The 13,254-nt window shown below is 35.2% G+C and overlaps 1 protein-coding gene across 3 annotated transcripts in view; it reads left to right on the top strand.

Annotated features, from left to right (window-relative positions):
* Positions 1 to 13,254, top strand: part of Opa1 (Opa1 mitochondrial dynamin like GTPase) — a 712,584-nt gene that overhangs the window by 199,913 nt on the left and 499,417 nt on the right. For all 3 annotated transcript variants that reach the window (XM_090408405.1, XM_090408403.1, XM_090408406.1), the window contains 2 exons: positions 2,541 to 2,627; positions 7,062 to 7,138. In XM_090408405.1, the coding sequence (XP_090264531.1) occupies positions 2,541 to 2,627; positions 7,062 to 7,138 (164 nt within the window). The remainder of the gene's footprint in view (positions 1 to 2,540; positions 2,628 to 7,061; positions 7,139 to 13,254) is intronic.

The following is a 13,254-nucleotide window of genomic DNA, read 5'->3' as shown; positions in this document are numbered from 1 at the left end:
CGTGCAGATGTTTATATAGCCCTGAATTGCAAGAAGTGATAGCAAGCAAGTTCATTCAGTAGAAGGTAAAGGCCCGTAAGTGAAGCTAAAGAAAGGTATTGTGAATTTTATCTTATGTTAACTAGAAGTTGTTTGTGATAGGTACCTTTGTCATAATACGGAACTGTTAAAGTGAGTAGGGAGAAATTATAATAGGACTTTAGAATTTGATAGAGAGTGTTAAAAGTAAGCTAGCTAGTGTTGATGGTTTGTGAATAATTAATTGTCCTAAGAATCTTGAGTGCCTACTATATTGTAAAAGGAAAGTTAATGACATAGTTGTTTGTTAATGAAGTGAATGGTTTTGTAAATCTCGAGTTTGATTAGTGTGAATTGAGAATTAAGTAGCCTGAGGAATTTGAATGCGTAATGTAATGTGTAGAAAATCGGAATTGTCATAAGTATGTGTTAGAGTAGTAAATGAATTTTGTTAGTGTACTTGAAGTTGAGTAATCTAGTAGTGTGTAGTAATCTAATTTGTCCATGTTAAGTAATTTTATATTTTGAATTGTTGTGGCGGCATGATCGTAGTGATCTTTGTCGGATCATAGCCCAACTACTTGTATTAAGCTGATTTTAGTGTGTAAGTAATTTAGTTGAGTATTTTGAAGTGTACCATGTTTAGAGAAATAATAAACCTTTTGTTTAAGGATAAAAAAGTTGTCTGATATTGCTAATCCAATGCACCGCTTAGAAACATTCGAGCCTAATCACGCGGGGAATTATTGTTAAGAAATGGGAAGTCTAATGGATTGAGTTAAGTGTCACGACTTCAATAGTTACACTTTCAGATATTTGAGTTCTTTTTCTCTGTTTATGTATATAATATCCTAAACTAAATATCCCAAAGGGCGCAGTAAAAATACAAATACTAGGGATACTACGGGGAGCAATAACTCAGATATTAGTAGAAATTTTGGTGATGTCTAGAGAGTAAAAGTTAGAAGAATATAGACGAAGGCCAATTTGTAAGGTAAGACAGAACTAAAAATAGTAAGTTAGAACAGAAATCGTAGAATGGGACATAACAATACTAAGGCAAGTGATGTGAAGTCATTCGCTTCTATATATGAGTTGCCTCAGTCCTGAAAATAGTTCAGGCACAAACTTGTTTGCTTACACTTGGATAAAGGATTAAACCAAGTATATAATTTCTTGGTATCTTTAATTTATAGTATAACCAAGTGGAAAAACTTCCAATATTAAAATGAAGATATTAGGAACTTGACATTATTAGAATTCAAGAATGTGTCAGCAGAGCTAATCTAAGGTGGTATGGCCACTTAAATAGAATGGGCGAAGAAAGTTTAGGAAAACAGGTGTTTGATGCCAAGATGACAGGAAAAAGAGACCAAGGTCTAGGTAGTTTGATGATGGCGATGATGAAATTCGGCCTGAAATGCTAAAAGCCTTAAATCGAGACAGTGTTCTCTGGCTGACTCGAGTGTGTCAGGCTGCTTGGATATCTGGGCGAGCACCAAAGCAATGGCAGACAGGCATAATGATACCAGTCTTTAAGAAGGGAGACCAGAAGGATTGCAGTAACTATCGTGGCATCTCTCTGCTCAGCCTGCCTGGGAAAGACGGTGCAGGAGCATAGTTGAGTCAAAGTTCCAGGAAGAACAATGTGGTTTTCGTCCTGGTAGAAGCACAAGTGACCAAATCTTCACTTTAAGGCAAGTCTTTGAGAAATCTTGGGAATATGCCAAGAATGTCTACACATGTTTTGTGGACTTGGAGAAGGCATATGACTGGGTTCCTCGGGATAAGCTTTGGCAAGTAGTACAGGAGTATGGAGTGGATGGTCAACTATTAGCTGCCATCAAGTCCCTGTATGAATGCCCAGAGTTTTGTGTCAGGGTAAACAGCACAAAGTCTGAAACCTTTCACAGTTTCCGTTGGCCCCCGCCAAGGGTGTGTTCTGTCACCTCTCCTTTTCATAATATTTATGGACTGGATTGATAGGCACAGCCGAGGCAGTGAGTGTGTCATAATTGGAAAATGTAGCATTGGACGTCTGCTTTTTGCAGATGACCTAGTTCTGCTTAGCTCTTCCACAGAAGAGCTAAGCAGAACTGGAAGTTCCTCTTGCAGCTGTTGCCCCCACAACCCAATTAGGAAGAGTGGACCTTGAAGATGTATGTATGTATATATGTATCTATTTCTGTTCTTAGATAAAATGTGCTAAGAGTAACTTGGCTCACCTTCATTTAATAGTATCATATAACAACAACTAATGGAGATAGACTTTATCTTCATGAGTTGTTATATGCATTTTCTGTATGTGTGTGTGTGTGTGTGTATATATATATATATATATATATATATATATTATCCTACTCATACATGAATTAATGATGACGATGGTGAGATCAAATATTTTCCATTGTTTACAGTAAATTATGCCATTTAAGCATGGATATATATGAATAAGAATACATTTTGTCTAAAACTAATTCAGATTATGTAATCATTATAATGATTGATTTTTACATTTCCAGAAATCATTAATTGATATGTATTCTGAAGTACTAGATGAACTGAGTGACTATGATTCCAATTACAATACATACGATCATTTGCCAAGGGTATGTTTTAAGCTTTATTATAGAGTTTAGATTAGTTTACATTCATTTGTTACTAGTGTTATGTTGTTATTCAGAAAAAGCACTGCATTTAAAAAATGTTTAAGTTTGAACAGTGTGAAAGTATGAATGTCAGTTTTATGTGCTGAACAATAGTAAACTGTTAGTTACCATTGCATAGAATTTTGAGATATGGCTTTCAGTGATATTACACCAAGTTGTAACTCAAATTCTTCAAGCAATGAAAGTGAGTATAGTGTATGCCTTTAAGCTTATAGATGCCTAAAATGGATTGCTACTATTTCAGATTATTTTTCTGTGAGCAATAATAAATATGGATGGAAAGAAGTATGCTTAGTATCACATTATTACTACATTATAAAAAGAATATGTGGATAAGAAAGCAAACCGAAGTCTTTCCTCATGAAGAGTGACATATCTGAAGTGGCAATGAGCTGGTCATATTGCTTGAAGATAAGATCAGTGATGGACAAAAGAAGGTACTGGATTGAATTTCATGAGAGAAAAAACGACTATGACACCACCCAAATCACTGTGGATTGACGATATCATCAAATTTGCGGGAGTTACAAGGGGAAGGAGAGACATCGACAGACATCTCTTGGGTAATCTTGGAAAGGCTGTCATCTAGCATTGGATTGACAATGGCTTATGATGATGATAATGATTAATAATGATGTATATTATTACAATATAATAATGACAGTAAATGAATTACAATATAATAATGAAACTGTTTCAAAGTATATAAGATGAACTATATAAGCTATATAAGATGAACAATGAAAGGCAAGCAAAGAAAAGACACACAAGTAAAATTTTATAAGTCAGTCAATATTATAGGAATAATAATATTACTATTGGCAATGCCAATAGTAATATTATTATTCCGCCATGCCTTCAAGTATTTATCATGGAAGGCATTCTCCTACACATAACCATCTACACCTCTTAATCCTCTACTGTGCATAACACCGCTACTGTACATTATACCATCTACTAATATTATTTTTGTCTGTAAATTCTCTGTTCTCTGACTGATTTGCCAGCATGTTGGATTATAAAATGCAAGTTTCCTGGAGAAAGACTTTGCTACTTCCATATGAGGTTGGATAACTTGCCTTTATTTGGAAAAGCTCATGGCTTTTCATTCAAAATATAATGAAAACTATTTTTGTTCATTATATATCCTGTTGTTCTTCCATTTGTGCTATGGAGTGCTTTTATGTTTCAGAAACCGATGGAAGTAAGGATTAAAATAGAATATAACAGCTAAAATGAAATTTATTATGACACTTAATATACAAGGGATTGACAATGAAATACAAAATAAATTATAAATGCATGTAGTAAGTGAGAAAATAAAAGAACATATACAATCAATAAATGGAAATCCCCAAAGGAAATAAATATTAAAAAGAGAGAGAGACTCCAAGCAAATGAATAAAAGTATAAATCATTAAGATTCCAAAGCAGGAAACAGGCCTCATTAAGATCTGTGCTTCTAACCTAGATCTTGAATAAGGAAGAAGTCCTGAAAGTTTGCGCTCCAGAATAGACTTGCTATCTGTGTCAAATATTTTTATTCTGCTCCACAGATATCTACCCTGTCCTTCAGTTTTGAAATCTGTAATACTCAGCCATTCATAAAAAGGAATAAAAATCTTTATGTCATCAAATTACCTTCCAGTTTCTCTCACTTCAGTTCTTTCTATAGTAATGGAGAAAACCTGCGTTACCTGAAAACATCTCAATTATTAAATGGTTGCCTGTGTTGATTCCATCCCTTTTGATCAACAAGGGTTATTCTCATTAAGTCACCCACCTTTGAGAAAATGCCATGGATGACTCTGGAATCTCTGCTGGTTGCTCTCGATATTTCTAAGCCATTTGATCATGTTTAGTTCAAAAGTTTAAGTTTGCTCCCATTGTATGGTCTGTATTCTGAACTCTGTAATTAGGTTAGATGGATCTTTATCCATCTAATTGCCCTGTTCCTTATATATATTATATATCATTGATCCCTTCTCTGGTTGTCAATAAATCCAATTATAGTTTTGCTGATAAAGTGCACTCTTCTTATTTGAAGAACCTCATACTACTCAACTTGCAAACTTCCAAAATATCAACTTCTGGTACTATAAATTATAACCTCTGAACAATTCCACATTGGGTTCTGATGACAACCTTGTAAATATCAGTGATAAACTCATTCATGTCTTACTTCTTGCAAGATGAAACCCTTTTATTCTGGTCTATTTTGACTATTTCAATGGGGTATAGTCAAGAAAACCTACTTTTTTGTCATTGGTATCCAAGAATAGTTAGGTTTTTAGTAGGTTTTTCCTAATTTGGTCAAGATATTACCTCACCTTTGAACAGCTATTGACTCTGCAAATTGCATATCCTTCTGACCATTGAATACTGTGGACTGTGGATTTGAATACTTACACTTGGGACGTTGCCCCTAAGAGTTCCATGAGGATACTTGATTTGGTACAGAAGAGAGCAGTTGGATGATTAATGATCCATCTTTTAACCAATTCAACCAACTCTCTTTTATACTTTTGTTCATTTTCTGGTGTCTGTTTTCTGTGAGGACTGTTCATCAGAAATAACTTAATTCCCTTGCTCTCTTTTAAATCTTATAAATGTCTAACAGCCATCATCTCTTCATTTATTCCTTCTTTGACTATCTTTTGAAGCACTCAAAGAAATTAAACTTGTTCTTCCTAAACATTCTTCTCATCTAGTGTACTAATGTGCTGTTGGTTATAAACAACCTTTCTTATGGATGGAATGACCATTAAAAAAATGAATAATATTTACTTGCTATTCTGTATTGTCTTCATAGAAATGATTCCTTCTACTTATAATAAATTTGGCTATAATTCAGAAAACTGCCAGTACAAATCTACATTCATACTATGAAGTAATCATTCTCAGTAATAAGTGCATCATAACAGCACCCACCTTAATAGGATGCAGGACCTCTTTTAGGAGATTAGGGCTCTCTGGAGGCCAGTCAAGTGTGGTGATATTAATGTCCACAAACCATGCAGTCATAGCAGCAGCCTTATGACATGGTACATTGTCTTGCTGAAAGAGATAGTGATCATTTCCATAGAAGCACCACACAGTAGGAAGCATTGCATTGTCCAAGAACAGAAGTCCGAGGCCAAAGCAGGAAAAACAGGACCATACCATCACACTGCAACCTCCAAATTTCACAGTTGGGGTTACACACTCTTATAAGAGACATTCACCAGGCATATCTGCCACACCCACACCTTTTCATCTGCTCAGTAGAGGATGCAGCATTATTTTTCACTCCCTAATGCAGCTTTCCAAGCTTCTATGTCCCACTGTACACTTGCTTTGCACCACTGAAGACAATGCTGCATGTTGGTTCTGGTAATGTCAGGCTTGCATATTGTGGTCCTACCATGAAAACCCATGTTGTGAGCTTCACTTCTGAATGTTTTTGTGTGAATTTGTGTTTCCCTTGATTCCCGGAACTCTGCATTCAATGTATCAGTCAACGAATAGTAGTTTTTACACATTATTCTTCTTGGCACCCCATAGTAACATTCGTTGGGTGTGGTGGGTTGTCCACTGTGGGTAGCACTTTCATTTGATTCCCTGCACTTCCATCCTGGTATGGCATCATTGATTGTTGACCTGGGATGATCCAGTTTGCCAAACAGATAGTCCTACAACATGGTATCCTGTCACAGTGCCCCTTTCAAACTCTGTCAGTTCCCTTCTCACAGCCATTTCACCTGGACACAGTTGCACTGACTTGGGTCTTAGTTCATTAACATAGTTATGAATTGTCTTAATGAACTAAATCTAACTTATATAGCAATAATGTTAATTATCAATAAAATAAATTTATTTTTTTGGAGCTCTGTGATAATGTTTATCTTGTTTCATAAATTTCCTCAACCGTATTCATTTTGATAAACACAAAAAAAAGACACAGCTTTGATCCACAAATGTATGCTTCTTGTATAAAATTGAAGAAATTAATATTTGTCATCATTTATTAATCTGATAAGTCATGAGTATTAGTTTCATAATACACTGTGGTGGGAGAGATTAACAATATTAGGTGATGAAATATACAACAGACTGGTAGTTGCCTGAATGTAGTATCATGGCAACTCCCCCTCCCTTTCCCATCTGTACTTGCCCTTCGTATATAACATCTATCTCACCACCACACCTAGGTGGTGAGGATTATAATAATATTGCCATTCTGTTGGTAAATGTGATTAAGCATTGGCTCTCCTAGTTTATGTTTAAGAGGTGGGTTTGGAATGACTCTTATGTATTCATTTACTGTTAGTGTTTTTTGGTAATTTCAAATATTTCACTTTCTTTATAATTCCTACTTAAATTATTGATAATTAGGTTGTGGTGGTTGGGGATCAGAGTTCAGGAAAGACTTCCGTTTTGGAAATGATAGCACAAGCAAGAATTTTTCCAAGGTAAGGAAGTACATAAATATAAAAATACTTAATGTTCTTCTTAATTCCATCTTAAGTCCACAAAAAATATGTAACCAAGTTAATGTCTTTCTTGCAGCATCCTGCAATTATACTGTAGAAAAAAATTACTTTAAACATAAAAGCATTACATGTATGTGTGTTAAAATTAATTTATCCCAGTTTTTTTGGGAATGTTTTTTATTTTTTATTTTATTATTGTTATTTTTTTAATTTTATAATATACATTCATGTATCAGACCCACATATAAAAAGTTGCAAAATCCATAGCACACATAATCAGAAACTGCAACTAGGCACAAAGAATTACCAGTCAATAAAGCAGCTAGGAAGATGACTTAAGATTAGCAGAGGATGAAATAATAAATAAATATAACCAGAGCTCCAACAATAGCACTTTAAATATTCTGGCCACAAAAAAAAAAAAATCTACCTAATAGTATGAATTGTAATTAAAGATTAATATAATTTAAAAGAGTCAGATTAAAATTATTTTTGCACAATACTATGTAAGATCTGATATGTATCTCTTTAATTTTTCCCCTAATCTATTTTTTTTCCCTAGCATGTTATCCTTTATCCAATTGAAGTATCATCACTTGGATAAAGGGGTGCTTAAGGGTCAAAGCTGTATAACTGAGAGGAGATCTCCACATAGCCTTTAAAGGAATGCGGAGAACCGACCAGGGCTTCTGACCTAATGTCCAATCCTCACCTTCTCGTGGTGCACCCTGTTGGATATCTACTTGGATACCGAACGAACGAGGATTGGCTGGCAATTTGGGATTTAGCCGACCATATTGTATTCTTATTGGTTAAACCAAAATAAAAAATGATGGTACAACATGACAAAATTTCATGCCGGCTGGGGCGTCGCCCGGTTAAACAAGCCCCCCCCCCCGTTGTTTTTGCCAGGGAACCAGGGCGAACAGTGAAAAGTCAGCTACTGGAACAAATCTGAAAACAAACCCCAACTCAACATCACCAGAGTTAAAGATCGGTACTATCAACGTAAGAAGCCTGAATGGCAAAGAAATGAAGCTAGCTGAGGAATTAGATAAGTATCAGATCGACATAATAGGGGTGACTGAAACAAAAAAGACCAAAACTGGTGAGATCTTTCTGAGCATTAAATACAAAATGTTATATTCAGGCAATGACAATCAAGGAAAAGAAGGAGTAGCCATAGTATTCAACACAAAATACGAGGCTAATCTTCTTGAATGGCAGTCAGTCTCAAGTAGAGTAATGTGGGCAAATATGAGAATGGGGAACTGGACAATGAGACTTATTTGTGCCTATGGTCCCACACAAGGTTCTACTAAGGTAGAAGTGGAGGAATTTTTTAAGGCTTTAGAAAAAGCAACTGACATAATGAAAAAGGAAAACTTGGTCCTTGTTGGGGATCTAAATAGCAGAGTAGGAAATGATTGTGAGACATACAAAAATATTTTGGGAAAATTTGGAGAAAAGAGCAAAGCTAATAATAATGGCAAATATCTGTTGGATTTCTGCTCAGGACATGGACTGGTTATTACTAACACCATGTTCCAACATAAAAATGTGCACAAATTCACATGGAGAGAAGAGGCTAGGAATAGGAAAAGTCTGATTGACTATGTTATTGTCGATAGCGATGTTTTTTCACTGATGCAGGCCACTAGAGTGTAATGAGGATTTGAAATTGGAAATGATCACTATTTAGTCTTGAGCAGGATAAAATTGAATTTCATATTGAAAAGAATAACATGTAAGAAAGTTTTAAAGCGAATAAAAGTTGAGCAGCTCTCAGATGTGAACTGTAGACTAAAATATAGAAAGATTATTCAAAAGAAAATGAAAGAGTTTGAGAACAGGAATCAAACCTTGGAGATTCAGTGGCAAACTCTGAAGAAAACATTGATTGATTCTGCCAGAGGGGCATGTGGTGAGGTTGTGTGCAAGGATAAAAAAATCAGAACTCCCTGGTGGACACAGGAAGTTACAGAGGCAGTGAAGGAAAAGAAGAAAGCATATCAAAAGTTCCTGGCAAATAAGTCAGCTTTTACTCTTACAGAATACAGAGACAAATGTAAGAAAGCTAAACAGTGTGTAAAACTAGCTAAACAAAAGTCATTGGAGGACTTTGGCAAGAATATAGAAAATAAATATCAAGAAGGTGGCAAAATATTCTGGAGCTTGTTGAAGAAGCTTAGGAATGGAGGAAAGAGTGCTGTAAAAGGAATTAGAGATGATAAAGGTAACCTGAAAACAGGAGAAAAAGATATCCTTGAAGTATGGAGTAATTACTTTGAAAAACTGCTAAATGAAACAAGCCGGGATGACAGCACAGTGATAAAAAACACTGACCAGGAATGCAGTCAGGAATACATATCCATACTTGAAGTAGAAAAAGCCATCAATGGCTTGAAATGTTGAAAGGCAGCAGGAGTAGATGATATTTGACCAGAAATGCTGAAGTTTGGTGGTATAAGAGTCTTACAGTGGCTGCACTTCATAGTTCAGAAAGCCTGGACAGAGGGATGAATTCCCGATGATTGGAGTAGAGCTCTCATAGTACCCATATATAAAAAGGGAAATAAAACTGAATGTGAGAATTACAGTGGTATTTCTATACTGAGTGTTCCTGGCAAAATCTATGCAAGTATACTTGAGAAACGGTTGAGAAGAATTGTGGAAGAAAAGCTTGGTGAAGAACAAGTGGATTCAGGCCAAATAGAGGCTCTCAGGATCAGATCTGCACTTTACGACAAATAGTCGAGAAAGCATGGGAATATAACAAAGATCTGTATTTAAGTTTTGTCGATTTGGAAAAGGCATATGACAAGGTGCCAAGAGAGAAGCTATTCAATACGCTGCAGTTATATGGTGTCAATACTGCATTATATCAAGCAATACTTCGTCTTTATTTGAGTTGTAAGTCAGCAGTTAGAATTGAAGGAAGTACAGGAAGATGGTTTAATGTTAAATCTGGTGTGAGACAAGGATATACATTATCCCCTCTGTTATTCATTATCTATATGGATCACATTATGAAGGAAAGTGGTATTAAACCTGATATCAAAAATGGAGATGTTAATGTCAGCTCTTTGCTTTATGCGGATGATGTTATACTTCTAAATAAATCCGCTACAAGTCTGCAAGATTCTCTGACTAAATTGAATAGCTGTTGTAATAGATATGGTATGAAGGTGAGCAATAAAAAGACAAAGACAATGAAAATAGGTAGAATCATTGAAAATGTCAACTGTGTTGTGAATGGAGAACCTGTGGAACAAGTAAAACATTTCAGTTACTTAGGCACGATTTTTACTGAAGATGGTAAATTAAATATAGAAATAGACAACAGAATCAGCAAAGTTGGTATGGTGGGAAGTCAATTGAATAAATTCATATGGAATAAGAGAGAAATTAGTCGGAACTCTAAATTAGCTGTATACCAGACAGTGTTCAAACCAGTTTTAACTTATGGATCTGAGAGTTGGGTCAGAAGTAAAACACTTGACCACAGACTAGAGACCGCAGATATGAGAGTCCTGAGAAAGATTAGAGGCGTGAACAGATGGCATCAATGGTAATATAATAAAAATGAGGATATTAGGAAAGAACTTGACATTGTCAGCATCCAGGAATGCGTTAGCAGAGCTAATCTCAGGTGGTTTAGTCACTTAAATAGAATGGGTGAGGAAAGATTAGCAAAACAAGTGTTCTCTGCCAGGTTGGCAGGAAAACGACCCAGAGGAAGACTAAGATATAGGTGGATTGATACGGTACAAAGTGCCTTAGACGATAGAAATATAAGATCTGATAATGTTGGAGTCTTGACAAGTAACAGACTGATTTGGAGGAAAATTGTAGATTGGAAGTTAGTAATGATGTAATTTTTTCATGTAGTACTGTCATATCCTGTACACCCCTTGAGGGTACATGGCATTAATTTGATGATGATGATGATCTATTTTTTTTCCCTAGCGTGTTATCCTTTATCCAATTGAAGTATCATCACTCGGATAAAGGATAACACAGTATTCACATGTGAATTGTCATCAGGACTAGGCAATTAATAGGCAAATACTATGGCAATTAATGTAAGGTCATTAGCCTCTATATACAAGTAGCTAAGTCGTGAAGATACTTCACATGCAACTTTGCTTACACTTAAATAAAGGATTAAAAAAGAATATAATTTCCTGCCATCTTTAATTTAATTTAAAATTAACTGGTAAAAATCTTTCAATCGATGCACTTAAACATTGTAAGAATTATGATGTTGCATCGAATTTTACAAGTGCATCGATTTTACTGGAGTCACATCCGAAATTCAAAGAATTATAAACTTGTATATAAGGGATGTAAACAATAATATCAGCCCATATAAAATTAGCCCAGAAAAATTTATCTATACATGATTCTATAGATAAAATATATATGAGTGTGTATTTCAAAAGAGAATCCCTCAGAGATTAGAAGTATGTTAGAATTACCTACATAAGTAATACAAAATGCCCATCTGTATCGACCCAGAGGAATTACACATGCAAAAATAAAGTAAACAAGTATCTAAAAATAGAAGTTTAAGGGAAATTACCTTAGAATTCGGAAATATATTTGATGTATCACTTGGTATAGGGTAGAATGAAAACCGATTGTAACCAAAGCAGTCCGACACTGCCGTCAAGGTCGATAGCAGAGGGGGGCAGTATACATCAGAAGCTGTTATGCTATGCTGAAAAAGGGATTAAACTACACTTCAGGGAGATAGAAGTCAGAACTTTCTAGAAGGAAAGGAGTTAGCACTTGATAGGTACAGGGATCTCAGACCTTACTTCAAAGTTTGCATGGAAATATTTGGGGTCTAAGAAACTTCGTGCAAGGTCCAGAGTGGCGAAATAAAAAGGTCAGGAATGGACTAAGGTGGATCGACATGGAGAGATGTGACGGCAGGAGAAAAGAGGGGAGTCGATCTATGGACTACATACGATCCCGGATGAAGTCATGGTGGATAATCGGAGGTGAAACCTTGTAGAGTGGTCCAGGACCTAGATGACCCTACGTCTGATTGCCTACTATGCTGAAAGATCGCACTCCAGCCCCGTGAGTAATTCCAGAGGAGAACACGGTGTCCATGATGCATCTGAAGTGATAGAGCAAGCCGTAACAATAGAGAGAGATCCAGGATAAGCCCGAAGAGAAGATACGATTAAAGTGCAATTGTGCCTGACAGAATTAATGTGAGTTGAATTTTTTTGTCGAAAACTTTCTCTTAAATTATGATGTGAAGGACTGTTTCGGATAGACTGAATTCATAGGATTGAAAGATGTAATAGATTGAAAACTAATTCGTATGAAGTAAATATGCTTTTAGAGTAATTGAAAAGATGTTAATGAAAGTTTAAGCTTGCGTTGTATTACATTGAAATGGTTTAACAGAGCTGATAAGAAAATTATAGAATTTAGAATTGTAATGGTGTGAAAGGTTGATTGCTAAGTGAGTGTTACATTCTTTTTGTGAAAGTTAGAATTGGAGATTTTTACTTGTCGAAGCATGATAATTCCTAGATTGAAAATGGGCTGATAGTTATTTGATATACAGAATTAATTGTTTGATGATTTACGTATTTGATGCTTATAACATGCCGGAGAGTTGCTCTATGTGATGTTTAAATTTTTATGCTTAGCTTTGAGAGAAAATGATAGTTATTTGATACATAGAATTAATTGTCTGATGATTTATGTCTTTGATGTTTATAACATGACTATGAGTTGTCCTATGTGATGTTTTTTTTTTATGCTTAGCCTTGAGAAGAAATGATAGTAATATCATTTAAGTGTATACATTGTATTATTGTCTTAGTGTGAATAAATATGTTTGTTTTATTTATAAGAAGTGCCGTGTGATGTTTTTAGTAACTGTACTGTTCCCCCAAAAAATCCGATCATGTAAGCGGGAAAGAAATTAAACCTTATTACAAACTTTATGTTAGGAGTTAGCCACGACTGTAATTAACTGTATAGAGGTGCTTTACTGGAGGTATAATTAACTTCTTATGCCAATTAGAGATTTTTAGTGGCGCAGTCTGGAATAATCAAATAAATTT

This window comes from Typopeltis vanoorti, chromosome 18 (genome assembly GCF_054136105.1).
Source record: "Typopeltis vanoorti isolate ZY-2024b chromosome 18, IOZ_Tvanoo_1.0, whole genome shotgun sequence".
Taxonomy (NCBI): domain Eukaryota; kingdom Metazoa; phylum Arthropoda; class Arachnida; order Uropygi; family Thelyphonidae; genus Typopeltis; species Typopeltis vanoorti.
The sequence above is the reverse complement of the archived record's forward strand: the minus strand, read 5'-3'. Positions and strand labels throughout refer to the sequence as shown.